The sequence below is a fragment of the Camelus bactrianus genome, chromosome 4, assembly GCF_048773025.1.
Source record: "Camelus bactrianus isolate YW-2024 breed Bactrian camel chromosome 4, ASM4877302v1, whole genome shotgun sequence".
NCBI lineage: Eukaryota > Metazoa > Chordata > Mammalia > Artiodactyla > Camelidae > Camelus > Camelus bactrianus.
This window is the reverse complement of record NC_133542.1, coordinates 17,436,174-17,450,937: the sequence shown is the minus strand read 5'-3', so window position 1 is coordinate 17,450,937 and position 14,764 is coordinate 17,436,174. Positions and strand designations below refer to the sequence as shown.

The 14,764-nt window shown below is 43.3% G+C and overlaps 1 protein-coding gene across 5 annotated transcripts in view; it reads right to left on the bottom strand.

Moving 5' to 3' along the window:
• Positions 1 to 4,602: 4,602 nt before the first annotated feature.
• LOC105071317 (cyclin-dependent kinase inhibitor 2A-like) overlaps positions 4,603 to 14,764 on the bottom strand; it is a 30,470-nt gene continuing 20,308 nt past the window's right edge. For 4 of the 5 annotated variants that reach the window (XM_074361493.1, XM_074361492.1, XM_074361494.1 and 1 more), the window contains exons 2-3: positions 7,027 to 7,333; positions 4,603 to 4,733 (exon numbers count right to left, since the gene is read on the bottom strand). In XM_074361493.1, the coding sequence (XP_074217594.1) occupies positions 4,708 to 4,733; positions 7,027 to 7,330 (330 nt within the window). In that variant the 5' untranslated portion in view covers positions 7,331 to 7,333 and the 3' untranslated portion in view covers positions 4,603 to 4,707. Of the gene's footprint in view, positions 4,734 to 7,026; positions 7,334 to 10,876; positions 11,053 to 14,764 lie in introns of those variants that run through there. The other variant, XM_074361491.1, reaches the window with a different exon arrangement.

Here is a 14,764-nt window from a genome sequence, read left to right as displayed (position 1 = left end):
TTGAACGTTATTGCTTAAATCAGGTACGTGAGACCTGGGAGGAGGTGCGGCTACTAGGGCACCCAGGACGGCGAATCCGAGGCTGCCCTCCGGGGCCTCGAGCTCCCAGTTTCATTGAGGCGCTCCGCAATGAAGCTAGAAAATGCCTCAGTCCGGCAGTACCTTTTTTCCTTCCCTCCACGGCTGGCTGGCTCCGAGGTTTCGAGGTTTCGTCCGTTATGTCCGTTACTACGGGAAAGCCCCGGCCTCCGAGCTGAGCTGCGGTCCCTCAGCCTCCCCTCCAGCCTCAAGGCCCCGCCGTCTAGCTTAGAACAGGCCTTCTTTCTTTTTCCTCGCTCCCTCCTCTCGCTTCTTCTTTCTTTACTTTCTTCCTTAGTTTTTTTTTTTTAACCAGAGAAAGCCGCCCGAGTCTGCCAGCCACTCCCGTTCTCGTGGGGCCGAGCTCCGGATTTCACTTCCACGTCCGTCGCTCTTAGGCGCCGGGGCGGCGCGCTCTGCGTGCTCGGAGACGCACACGTGCACGCCTGCGAGCGAGCGAGCGAGCGAGCGAGCGCAGGGCCGGGGAAGGGCCCCGGGCTCCAGCTCGGTCAGGTGGGAGGCCCTTGGGACCTTCAATAAGCGCCGGTGCTGCCCCTGAGGCGCGCCCCGCCTGCTGGCGAGGGAGCGGCAGGCAGGGGAATGACTGCACGTGAGGAATCTCTGAAGAGGAGCGTGTGTGTTTGCGCGCGCAAGACAATTCAGGAAAGGAAAAAAGCCAGCTCTTACGGTGCAAAAAAGAGGGAGGAGGGCGGTGGAGAAAATCTGGAGGGGGAGAGCTGAGTTTTAGAACTGGAGTGGAGTTCAGAGAAATGGTGGGTGACGATAACTCAGAGCCGGAGGCCTGGGCGAGAGGTGGGTAATGGGGGGAATGGAGGACAGAGTCACAGTCACAGGGGATGTTTGGAGGAAGGAACTTGGTACATCAGAGGCATTTTGCCGTTCTGCTCGAAAGTAAAACAGATCAAACAAAACAATTGAAGTTACATCAGTGGAAAAGGCAGAATAGGAAGCTCCAAGGGCCCATCTCTACACAGAAACACCAAAAGATGTGTCAGATTGACTTTGTGGAAACACTGGAAAATAGTCAAAGGTTTACAGCATCCAAGTGAACCCTCAGTCAAGTAAAAGATGACTTAAACACAGCATAATGGGGACGTTATTAAAGAATTTAAAGGAATAAAGAAGTTTACAAGAGAAAATTATGAACAATGTGTACTAACAAATCAGGTAACCTAGATAAAGTGAACAAATTCCTACAAAAACACAAACTACCAAAACTGATCCAGGAAAAAAAAAGAAAATCTGAATAGACTTATAACAAGTAAGGAGATTGAATCAGTAGGGGGAAAAACCCCTCTTGACAAAGAAAAACCCGGGACCAGATGGATTCACTAGTGAAGTATATCAAACTTTTAAAGAATAGTTAACACCAATCTTTTTCAAACTCTTCTAAGAATAAAAAAAAGTAGTAAATACTTCCTAATTCGTTCAATAAGACTAACATTACCAGATACCAAAAACCAGAGACATCACAAGAAAAGAAAATTACAGACCAATATTCCCTATGAATGTAGATGCAAAAAATCCTCAACCGAATCCAGCAGAATGTCAAAAGAATTACACACCATGACCAAGTGATATTTATCTCAGGAGGGGTTCAAAATATGAAAATCAATCAATGTAATATACCATATAATAGAAAAACATGATCATCTCAATTAACGCAGCAAAAGAATTTGACAAAACCCAACACTCTTTCAAGATAAAAACATTCAACAAACTAGGAATAAAGAGAAATTCCTCAATCTGATTAAGGGCATTTATGAAAAACAAAACTACAACTAACATCAGATTCAGTAGTGAAAGACTGAAAGATTTCCCCCAAAGATCAGGAACAACAACAACAAAAAGAATAACTGCCTTTGCTTCCTCTATTCAGAATCATACAAGTGACATTGTCCTGAAAGTTCTAACCTGAGCAATAAGGCAAGAAAAAAAGAAATGAGTCATCCAAATTGGGGAAGTAAGGGGGTGGGGGGAAGTAAAACTATCCATCTTTGCAGATAACATGATCTTATATAGAAAATCCTAAATAAATCCACAAAAAAACTAGTAGAGCTAATAAACAAATTCAGTGAAGCTGCAGGATAAAAGATCAACACATGAAAGTTATTTGTATTTCTAAACATTAGTAATGAACAATCCAGACAGGCAATTAAAAAAAACTCAATTGTCAATAGCATCAAAAAGAATAAAATACTTAGAAATAAATTTAGCCAAGTAGGTGCAATACTTGTACACTGAAAATACTTGTACACACAAAACGTTGCTGAAACTAAAGAAAACCTAAATGAATGGAGAGACATCCTGTGTTTATGGACTAGAAGACTAAATATTGTTGAGATGGCAGTAGTACCTAAAGCAATCTACATATCCAGCACAATCCCTATAAAAATCCCAGTGCCCCCCTCCTTTTTTAAGAAATGAAAAAGCTGACTCTAAAACTTACATGGAATTGCAAGGGGCCTTGGATACAAACTTGAAACAGACCAAAGAATTTTGAAAAAAGAAGAACAGAGATGGAGTACTCACACGTCCCAATTTAAAAACATACTACAAAACTACAGTAATCAAAACAGTGTGGCATGGACATAAAAGTATACATATATCTCAATAAAATATAATTGCGAGTCCAGAAATAAAGCAATACATCTATACTCAATTGAATTTTGACAAGGATCATAGACCATTCAAAAGACAAAGAATAGTCTCATTAACAAATCGTGCTAGGACAATTGGATATCCACTTGCAAGAGAATAAAATTAGGCCCCTACCTCACACTGTATGCAAAAACAAAAACCAGAAATATTAGGCAGCTGCTGTGGAAAGCGTATGGCAGCCTCAAAAAGTTAAACAGTATTATTATATGACCTAGCAACTTCACTCCTAGGTATACACCCAAAAATATTAAAAACAAGTATTCAAACAAATACTTGTATAAGAATGTTCACAGCACTATTCACAAAAGCCAGAAAGGTGGAAACAACTCAAATGTTCATGACCAGATGAAGGAATAAACAATGAAATATTATTCAGCCATATAAAGGAGCAGAGTACTGATACATGCTACAACATGGATGAAGTTCAAAAAACATGCTAAGTGAAAGAAGACAGACACATAAAGCAAAATATTGTATGATTCCACTCACATGAAATGTCTAGAATAGGTAAATCCATAGAGACAATAGGAGACTAGTGGTTGCCAGGGCCTGGGGACAGGGAGGGTCTAATGAATACACTTAATGGGTTATAGGGTCTCCTTCAGAGATGATGAAAATATTTTGCAACTAGATAAATGATAATAACCATCAATACTCAATATTATGAGTGTACTAAATGGCACTGAATTATACATTTTAGAATTGTTCATTTTATGTCATGTGAATTTCATATCAATAAAAAATAAACAAGCAACTGGAGGCCAAGGCGACTGAAATTAGAGCCACATTCCTGCAGCATCCTTGCTCTGGCAGAGAAGTGCAGAGCTGCTTTTGGTTTGGGTGGCGGTCAGAGCAGCAACCTCACAGCGCGCTGCTGGCACGGGGGAGCCAGCTCACTCAGGCCTCTGGGGATTGCAGAACCGGCTAGTGGGTGTAGGCCAGGAAGACGGAGAAGATGGCGGAGTAGAAGGACGCTCGCAGGTCACCCTCTCCCACAAATACACCAAGACCCACATCTACAGACCCACTCAGCCAACCAGAGCACCTGTGGAACTCCGATAGTGGGTGTAGGCCAGGTTCTGCAACCCCCATATCTCCAGGCTCCGCCACCTATTGGCTGTGACGCTTTGTGTAAAATATCAAAACCTTGAGGGGCTTCAGTTGCTGGAGCCGGGTAAGTAACGAAAGTCCAAGGGTGCGAGAATCTCTCAACCTGAAGTCTCTTTGGAGTTTCCATTTATCACTTTTTACCCCTTCTCATCCATCTTAAGATCCAGATTTTGACATTTTATCATCTGAAATCCAGATGTGTCTTAATAATCTATGGTATGTACTCTTACTGCAGCGTTTTTCTTAGGTACATGAAGCAATGGTGAGTCCTGGAAACAATGCTATATCTGCGATTCAATGAAATAGGTTGTTAAAATTTCTAGTTATGTGTTTCTGTGCTTATTAGTTGATGTCTGTCTCCTCTTTTCCCAACTATACCCTGGCACAGTGCCATAAAAGGTGCTCAATAAATGTGGACTGAATGAGTGAATCAAAGAACACTGTTTTAATTTTTTTTGAGCCTTGGCTTTGCCATTTGCTGGCAGTTGTACACAAGAAAGGCCACGTAATCCATTTAAACTTCGTTTTCCTGGTTTACAAAATGGCTGTAGTAACAGCGCCCGGCCCGTGTGAGGCTCGAAAGAGGAAGTCCCCGCATAGACGTGTTCACCGGGTCTGAGTACTAGCTCCTGAAAACTCCAACCCGATGAAAAGACAAGAAAGTGTCGGTTTATAACAATATATAAATGGAAATTTAAGAGAAAAGAAAGGCAAATCCACGTGAAGAAACGATTTCTAAATTTTTATATATTTATTTAGTTTTAATTAAGATGGTAGGAAATTTTCACACTTCGACGATTTTCACCCTTCTGTGATCAAATTATGTTGTCGAAGATTTCAATGATGCTTTAGGTTGGGACTCTCTGTAGACGGCAGAAAGAAAAAAGACATTAGAATCCAGAAATCAAAGACGTGCGATCCCTCCCTCCCTCCTTCCTCTTTCGCAGACCTAGCTGGGTATGCAGATACCTCTTCTCAACATCCACCAACCCTCAGCATGGGGTCTGTCTAGGGAGTCTGGACCCTTCCAGCTGTCGCTGCACTCCGGAGCCTCCCTCATCTCACAGCGCGTCCGCTGCCCTGCTGGGCCGCTCCTGGCTCGCCAGCGGCTCGCGCGCTCCGGGCCCGCCGCACGGGGGCCGGGAGACAGCAGCCCCGAAGGCGGCGGGGTTGCAAAAGGAAAGCGAGTCTACGACTGCCAAGTGTTTATCGCATGGCAAAGCCAGGCTCCTGGATGTGAAGTTGTCGTCTCGCCCTTCTAAGGTCCTCAGGTGTCTGTTGCACCTAACACGGCGAAATCGAGTAACCACAGAGCACCTCAGGCTCCGCGCCCTCCGAGAGCTCCGCGCGCAGTGTGAGAACCTTCGGTTCCAGCCCCATCGTCTTTCCCAGACCCCCCTCTCCCAAACTGGCTAATGGCTTCCTAGAGTTTCTAGAGTAAAAGCCATGTTATGATCTAGCAGCCTTTGACTCAACAGGGCCACTGCGTTATCTGGCTTCTGCCCTACTATTTGATTTCGTTGTGTACTCGCTCCAGCTCGCCTTTCCGTTCTTAACCCGTAACGTTCTTTTCCGCTGAAGCCTTTACGTTTGAGTTTCTCTGCCTCCAGTGGCTAATTTCTTTTCATTAGTCAGGTTCTCTGACCACTCTGATTGACAGCCTCCCCTCCTATTCACACTTTACTCTTATCCATCACACTGATTTTTACAAACTCACTCTTCGAAATACATTGTTATATTGCGGAAAGTCTATGTCCCAGAATGTAAGCTCTATGAGGGAAAGACTCCTGTTATGCCTTGTTCGCTTTTGTATCCCACTTGGAACGGAGCTGATCACGCAGTAGAATCTTAAAGAGAAGGAAGGAAGGAAGGAAAGAAGGAAGGAAGGAAGGAAGGAAGGCAGGCAGGCAGGCAGGCAGGCCATGTGTACTTGGGTTAAGTATCTTAGATTTGGTTATAAAGTAAAGGGTCGTCCTATCCATTTGCCTGTAGCCCAATTCAATCATCTCGATCCTTGCCTTTGTCTTCCCCGCCAGTTCTTGCTCCGCCCAACAGCCCTGTGATTGGCTTCTAGGTCTGCTCCGCTTCCCAGATGCAGACTTCAACTGGAAGAGTGAGTGGTCAGGCCAAAGGAGATATTCGTCCTCTCACACCCAAGGTACAGCTCAAGGCATCTCCCAGTTGAAGGTCCAGAGCAAGCCTTTCCACTCTGTCATAGGCTCAGGGAGTCTAATGCCTCAGTTCTGAGCCAAAACAGAATAGACTTCGGTCTTTTCGAAGTCATGGTTTACCTTAAATTTCCATGTTAATTTTGTATATTTCTTCATATATAGATGTAGAAAATGATTCCCCCTTTAGAGAAAGTCACAGTAAAGTTGGTAGTTTAGGGAGGCAGGAGTAAAGATGAGGGAAATGGAGCGGAGGGAAAAGAAGTCCTTGTGGTCGTAGAAAAAGGCAAGGAGGGCCACATATCCATCTCTTTCTCTCAGTGGTCTATTTTCTCGCAGAAACAGAAAGCTTAAGAGAGGAAAAGGCTTAAGAGAGGGTCTCTATTTCTCAGAGCGTGCAGCAAATCCCGATGTGCAGACTGCGGGGGTTGGGGAGGGCTCCATCCCAGATGCCTCCGGAACGCCCTGAGGGAGCTCCGGAAAAACTCCAAAGCATAGAGCAGAGGGTCGGATTTAAGTACAATTTTGCAACGGAGACAAGAATGGCAGATCTCTGCCAGACGATGCCACGCACAATTGGCTTTGGAAATCATAGGGTTGGTTCAGCGACCTAGGTAAGCTAATGGGGAAACTGGGGCCTTTGAGTGGATGCAGGTGGCCCGCTAATTTGGAGGAAGAGAAGCCACGAGACCTTTAGCCTCCTGAGTGTTCAATTCTCCACAGTCTGTTCCTGTTCAGCTGTGGGGTGAGTGTTTAGAGGGTGGGAGGCATTGTTTATGGGATGGGCTTTAACGCGAGGAAGTCCATCTATTTGCTGTCCGAAGCCCTAACAAGGCAGTGCGATCGGGAGACTGGGTTGTCCCACTGGTTGGCAGAGTGAGCTACGATCAAACACCCTGCTCTTCTGGGGTCCACTTTCTCTTCTGAAAAAGGAGTGCGTTGGGCTGCGGAAGCTTTCTGAGTTCAAATTCTTGGACTGCCACCTCACCTGCGGGACCTTCCGCGGCGTCTGCGTGAGCGTGGCTACCGCCTCCGGTGTCCCGTGCGGCCACGCGCAGGTACCGGACGACGTCGCGGTGGCCCCGCTCCTCAGCCAGGTCCACGGGCAGGCGGCCCCAGGCGTCGCGCACGTCCAGCCGCGCCCCGGCTCGGTGCAGCGCCACCAGCGTGTCCAGGAATCCCTCCCGGGCTGCGTCGTGCACGGGTCGGGTGAGGGTGGCGGGGTCCGCGCAGTTGGGGTCCGCGCCGTGGAGCAGCAGCAGCTCGGCCACTCGGACGCTGCCCATCATCATGACCTGCCCGGGAGAGCAGAGTGGTGAGGACTGGGATGGAGGCAGGGAGTATTAAAGAAACTATTTGTGAAGACCCCACCCAGTGTAAACGCCTTGCAAGCCACAAGGGTCTAGTTATTCCTTATGTGCTTTCAGCTCCCAGCTCCCTTAGCCAGTTCTCCTACCTATTCCATTTTTCTGTACACATTAAATTCTGTTATATTTGCCAAACTTTTGTGGAGTTCCAGCCACACACACAACGCTGTCAGAGTCATAAACAACAGCAACAGGGTGAGGGACAAACTGCCTTTTCCTATAGCCTAACCTCCTGTTTCTTCTTCCTCATTTTGATATGAAGTTATGTAAGGCCCAGAGATTTCTGTATTGTTCCCTGCTGTATATACAAGCCCAGAACATGATAATTGTTTAAAAACAAAAATTAAAAAAAAAACCAACACCTTAATTCCTGCAAAACTTTAAAGCTACCCTGCTTTCCATGAATGTTAAACTTCAATTTCTTCAAGTATACAATGAGAAAAATTTGTCCAACCAGCCCTAAAATTCCTTCCTCTGGTAACCTAAATAATGCCCCCAAAGATGTCCACTTCCTAACACTCAGAAGCTGCAAATATATTTACTTTACATGGCAAAAGAGAACTTGCAGATGCAGTTAAATTAAGGATTTTGAGGAGATTAACCTGGATTGTCATGGTGGTGCCAATGTAAGCACAAGTTTCCTTTAAAGAAGGTCATAGTTGGAGAGAAGATATAAAAATGGAAGCAGAGGACAGAGAGAAGATGCAGGGGCCATGAGCCAAGGAATATTGATGGTCACTAGAAATTGGAAAAGACAAGGAAATGGATCCTTTCTTAGAACCCCCACCAAAGGAGTGCAACTCTGTGGATCCATTTTAGAATTCTGACTTCCAGAACCATAAGATAATAGATTCATGCTGATTTAAGATACTAAATTTGTGGTAATTTGTTATAGCAGAAATAGGAAACTAAGGCACTTTCCAAGATTACACTTTGAGAGTTAATTAAACAAGAGGTGCTCACCTCATCTGGCTCTAAATCATCTCTGAAACAACACCATTGCCAAAAAGGAATTTTTACACAGTGTTCACAATCATAGCAACCTTACAATTTGAGTGCTACAAGGTGGATGGTGACGGTAGACCACTCTTTTTTAGGGTAGCCATTATTTGGTTATATTAGCTAGACCACAGTGACTGTATAAAGAGAAATTACTTATTTTTACATTCTGTATTAAACACAATTTGTACAAACCAAGGAATCATAATAAGTTATACTGTGGCTGTTGATTGCTCTCTTGGAGAAAGTGAAACTGATTTAATTTTCAAAAAGAGAGAGAAATATAAGTTAACAAAACAGCTACAAAAAGAAAGAAAAACTGTCACAGTACATTAGAAGAAAAACTGGGAAGGCTTTCACACCATTACTAACTACTTATTTACACTATTAGATTTCTAATAGATTAGGGATCAATTTCCAGAACAAAGGGGCCATCCCCAAGGAAGCCATAATCTTCTGGGAGCTCTACTGAAAGTGCCAAATTTAATATAGATATGTCTACCTCATGTCTGTATGTAACACAGGTGAAAATATAACAGATGGACTGGATAAATGAAGTCCTTCACCTCAGTCATAAAACAGGTTTTAAAAGTTTTTATTATATTTTACAGTATTAAAGGTTGAAAAGTAAATAACATAATATTTAAATATTTAAATCATAATAGCAATCCAAAGAAAAAGAAAATGAATCAATTAAATGAATATTTATAGGGTGCTTAAATCCATTTGATAAGACAATAAATTTAATTTAATGTTTAAAAATTTTTCTATAAGCTAAGGATTTTTGTATTAAACAAAAATTTGGGGTTCTAAACCAAAATCATGTCCCCTTTTTTTCTATACACTTATCCTCTCTATTTAAAAAAATTAATTATCCAACTTTCTTTTTTCTTTTTGTATTTAAACAAATAAAGTTTCATCAAACATATTACAGAACTTGAAGGCTGAACACTCAGTCTGCAAGCTGCTGGCAAAATTTTAGCGATATCAAATTATGAATCATGCATGCATTTTTAAAAAAGGATTCATGCTTCTCTTTTATAACCATTTAACCTTTCTATCCCCAAATCTCTCCATATTTCAAATCCCAAATAATCTCAGGTTTGAAGGTATTTTAGTTTTATTTTTATACCTGTATTTTAAAGTGTATGGGGGGGTGGATAAACCGGGAGTTTGAGATTTGTAGATACTGACAGGTATATATAAAAGAGATAAACAAGTTTGTACTGCATGGCACAGGGAAATATATTCAAGATCTTGTAGTAGCTCACGGTGAAAAAGAATATGAGGATGAATGTATGTGTATGTTCATGTATGACTGAAAAATTGTGCTGTACGCCAGAAATTGACACATTGTAAACTGACTATAATTCAATAAAAAAAATTAAAAATTAAAGTGTGTATAAAATTTATCCCATGTAGCATAGTTTCAGGAAGGGAATATTCACTTGTGAAATTTGTGAAATTCTAAGTAGAGTTACTTTCCTTTGTCTTGCTTTGCTGGAGTTTTTACAATGTGTTTTTGTTTCATATAATTTTTATTTTTCAGAATCAGAAATTATTGTCAAAACTGGGACTAAAACTAGGGTGGTGACTGCCAGGAAGAATTTGCCTTTAGCATCAAATTTAGGAAGTTAGTGAACACAAAAATAACCAACAGAAAAATGAACTCACAACACCCTCACACACACACAACTGGAGTGGGGAGGGGTGAAATTACATTTTTCAACAATGAGGAATTGAAAACTTCCAAATAAATTAATCCATATCAAGTAAGTTTAAAACATCAAAAATAATAGGCGATACCCCCCAAATTGTAACTAGATTGACAGCATTATTTCAGGCAAAGTCACATTAATGTTTTTGTTCATGTTATGTCTCTGTATTTCCTAAGTTCTTACAAGTATTTTTTTTTTGCTTATTTAGTTTAACAAAAACACGGTATGTAATTACTTCTGATTAATTCCAATCGACCTTTATTCCAACATACACAGCAGTAGATTTCCACTGAAATCCACCCCCTCCTCCACACACACACATCCCCCAACCCCACCCTCGCTCCTAACAAAGAAGATGATCAGCTCCTTTCAGTGAGTGAATTCGACTCAGTGAGTTCGCGGTTAAGTGGTCCAGCAGGTCTTGCATTTCTTTAAACTCTTTCTCCAAAAGTTCGTAAATTTTGCGTCTGATAAAGCGCATACCTCAGTCTACATTAACACAAATAGACTCTCCCCTCTAGATCTTCACACCATTCTAGAGGTCGAATCCCATGTGCTTTTTCATTCCTCCGGTGGCTTCCCAAGCCCCTGGGCGTCCTCAAGGGGAGCTCTCCGACTCCAAACTCCGCCTGGAAACTCCCCAAGAAGTCTCCCCTTTACCAGGAAACGCTTACCTGGTTTCGATTCCCTGGCAAACGTCGTCCTCCAAAGTCACCCTCCTTCCCCTACTCCCGCGGCAGACCTGCCAACCCACCTGAATCGGGCTCCGACCATAACGGTTCGGCGCGTTGGCCGGCGCCCCCGCCTCTAGCAGCGCCCGCACCTCTTCGGCGCGGCCCCGGGCGGCGGCGGCGGTCAGCCAGTCTGCGGAGGGCTCCATGCTGCTCCCCAACGCTCGCCCCTCGCTCCCTCGCTCCCTCCCTCCCGCCCGCCTCCGTCGAGCGCTGGCGGCGCGGCCCGCCCCGGCAGCTGGGGAGAAGCCCGCCCCTCCTTTTTCCTCCTCCGCAGCGGGCGGAAGCTGCCCCCAACCCCGGCCCCTCGACTCCTCCGCTGGAGTCTTTCCACCCTGGGGAGCGCCCTCCATGCGTTCTTCCAGGAGGCACCCCTTGCTCCGAACGCGCTATGAATGAGACCCCTGAAGTCGCCCCACACCGGGCCTCTGCAGCCACGAGTCTGCAGCTCGCCCGGGGACACCGGCCGGAAACGGTCCGCGCCTGGAGTCAGACGGAGCGAGTGAGAAGGGCGCCCTGGCCTTCCCACCTGCCCCCTCCCCAGGTCCCCCCCACCCTCCTCCCTGCGCTGCGCCCCCACGCCTCACAGAGGCTCAGACGAGCTCCGGGCGTGTTCACTCTACCAAAGCGGAATTCCTCCCCTGTACACCCCCTCTGACATTAGAGAGCCATACAGGAGTCCTAACTGCCAAGTTCGAACCAGTGTATTCGGTGTCATAGGCAAAGTATTGCTTCCTCTTTTAATCTGGAGAAACTGCCAGCCTGTCCTCGCGGTAAGAGTCCTGCGCAGGATCGGTGTCACCCGCATCGATAAGAGGCTTCCCTTCTTTTGGACAACACACTCCCCACTCCAACCCTCAGCGCTTCAGCTTCGCCCGCTGAGTCTACTGTGCCAGAAATCCTAGCTCAGACGTTCCTTTTGGAGAGTCGGCTCGCCTGCCAGCCTGAGCCTCCCTCCCTCCACACACGTGTTAAACGGATGTCGGGGGCGAGCGTTTCCTAGACTTGTACAATGCCTGGTACTAGTGCCTATTCTAAGGGCTGGCTCGGAGAAGATGAGGTCTATTTCCTGGGATGGTGCAGATTTCTATCGATAAGCAGGTAGGAAAGTGGCAAGAAAGTCATTCGGCTGATAGACTCAGTTCTTAATAAGGAATTCCTGTTCGACCAGGAAAAGTGCTCTGATTTCTAGAGGCAGAGGTGCATTCAGAGTTGGTTCAGAGACCAGGCTCACACACTGTCCTGGGGCCACTCCTGTCCCGCCCCCTACACCTCTCCCCACTACTGGAAAAATCTTACAATTTTCTTAGTTATAAAATTGGGGGCTAAGAGTGGTCCCTACTGCATAGGACTGTTCTGAGTTTTAAATGTTCTGAAATACATATAAGCATTTAATATAGTACCATACATCCTAAGCTAATACCTGTTAGCTTTTAAATTATCCATTTTGAGGATTCTCTCGCAATCTTGTTATGAGACACAGAGAAGAAAATTCTTTGGATAGAATTTTCAATATTACATAAAAGGGAACGTCAAGAATGCCTTAATCACTGAAATGATGATGAACATCCTCCAACAACTGATATATATCATATACATACAATTTTTAAAAATTGGATTGCTCAGGTTTTCCTGATGCCTTAAGCACATGCTTAATCTGTCTACTAGATAACCCAGCTCTAATTAAAAATTGTGTTTCAATCCCTGGTTGACTCTTCTTGAAGATCCAGGATACCTGACTGTACTTTCAGTTGCTGTTCGCTCAGGCAAAACATGAAGCTTTAAAATGATGCCAATTAGAACACTTATGGGGTGCCAAATCCATTATAAAAGTCCACAATGCATTACTATGCCATCTATATTTTCCTCCAGGAGTGTCTCAATTATTAGGGTAACAATGGTGTGGAAAATTCAAACTGTGGCAGGGAACATAAAATTCTTTTAATATAGCTTAAGGTATTGTCTGATGGGGGAGGAGGAAATAGTGGTTGTGGTGATGGGGTGGAGGGAAAAGATTTCCCTTGTAATATTTCTGACTTTTTATACTAATAACCAAAGCTCCCTTCAGTAAAATAAGGTTCTTAATCTCGGGGCAGGGAGAGTAGGCCCCTTGGAGAACCCGCTGAAAGATATATACCCTCTCCTCAAAAAATAAAGTATGCAATTTTATCTAGAAAGTGGGTTCACTGGCACACAGAGCTTTCAGAGAATTCAGAAATTCCTCTAAAACTCAACGATAGATTCCTACATCAAGAACTCTTCAAACTCTCAGACAATATATTGGACTGTTGTTGAAGGAAATGGGTGATGAAACCATATAAAAACATCCCTTAGATTCATTATATACAGACCTGGAGGTTGACTTTCTTCAAGAAAAGGTTTTAGACATGTATGCACTAGCTCCAGAACTTACAGTAGAGCTCCCACAAGATTATGGCATCCTTGAGTGTGGCCCTCCTTTTTCTGGAAATTGACCCCATTCTCCATTAGAAGTCTTGTGTAGTTAATGATAGTATGAAAACTTTCCTGGTTTTTCTTCTAAAGAACCTACTAAACTCCCAATTTACTCATCTATATCATCTCAGACCTAAGGGGAAAAACCTCAGAAGTGGTTTAATATAAATATAATGTATCTTCTTTCAGAAGAAAGAAAAAGCCCAGGATCCTAATGCTGGTTATGCTGGTCTCCAATTCCCCAAGTGTAAAATGAAATCATAATATATTTTGTGGTTTGATAAAATAAGGTGGTATATGTCAAAGAGCATTTTAAAGTCTAAAGTTTGTTGGTTATTGCTATGACATCCTCAAACTTCCTTCTCTTCTTCCCTGAGAATGCCATGGCCTTATTTAGGTTTGTGCTGTGTTGGCAGTTTTGCAAGTCTGTACAATGAAATTAAAATCTGTCTCAATTCTGATCAGTTTTTAAAGATTATTCACTTAAAAAAATGAATGTTCTAGATCAATGGAATAGGATAGAAAGTTCAGAAATAAACCCATGCACTATGGTCAATTAATCTATGACAAAGGAGGCAAGAATATACAATGGAGAAAAGACAGTCTCTTCAATAAGTGGTGCTGGGGAAACTAGACAGCTACATGTAAAAGAATGAAGTTACAACATTCTCTAACACCATAGACAAAAATAAACTCAAAATGGATTAAAGACCTAAATGTAAGACTGGATAATATAAAACTCCTAGAGAAAAAGACAGGCAGAACACTCTTTGACATAAATCACAGGAAAAAAAAAAATTTGAACCAGCTCCTAGAGTAATGGAAATAAAAGCAACAATAAACAAACGGGACCTAATTAAACTTAAAAGCTTTTGCACATCTAAGGATACCATAAACAAAATGAAAAGATAACCTACAGAATGGGAGAAAATATTTGAAAATGATGCAACTGACAAGGGACTAATTTCCAAAATATACAAATGACTCATACAGCTTAATATCAAAAAAGCAACCCAATCAAAAAATGGACAGAAGACCTAAACAGACATCTCTCCAAAGAAGAGATCCAGATGGCCAACAGGCACATGAACATGCTCAATGTTGCTAAGCATTAGAGAAATGCAAATCAAAACTACAATGAGTTATCACTTCACACCAGTCAGAATGGCCAACATTAAAAAGTCTACAAATAATAAATGTTGAAGAGGGTGTGGAGAAAAGGGAACCCTCCTACACTGTTGGTGGGAATGTAAATTGGTGCAGCTACTATGGAGGACGGTGTGGAGGTTCCTTAAAAAACTAAAAGAAGACTTATATTATCCAGCAATCCCAGTCCTGGGCATATATCTGGAGAAAACTATAATTCTAAAAGACACATGCACCCCAATGTTCACAGCAGCTCTATTTACAGTAGCCAAGATATGGAAGCAACCTAAATGTCCATCAGCAGGTGAATG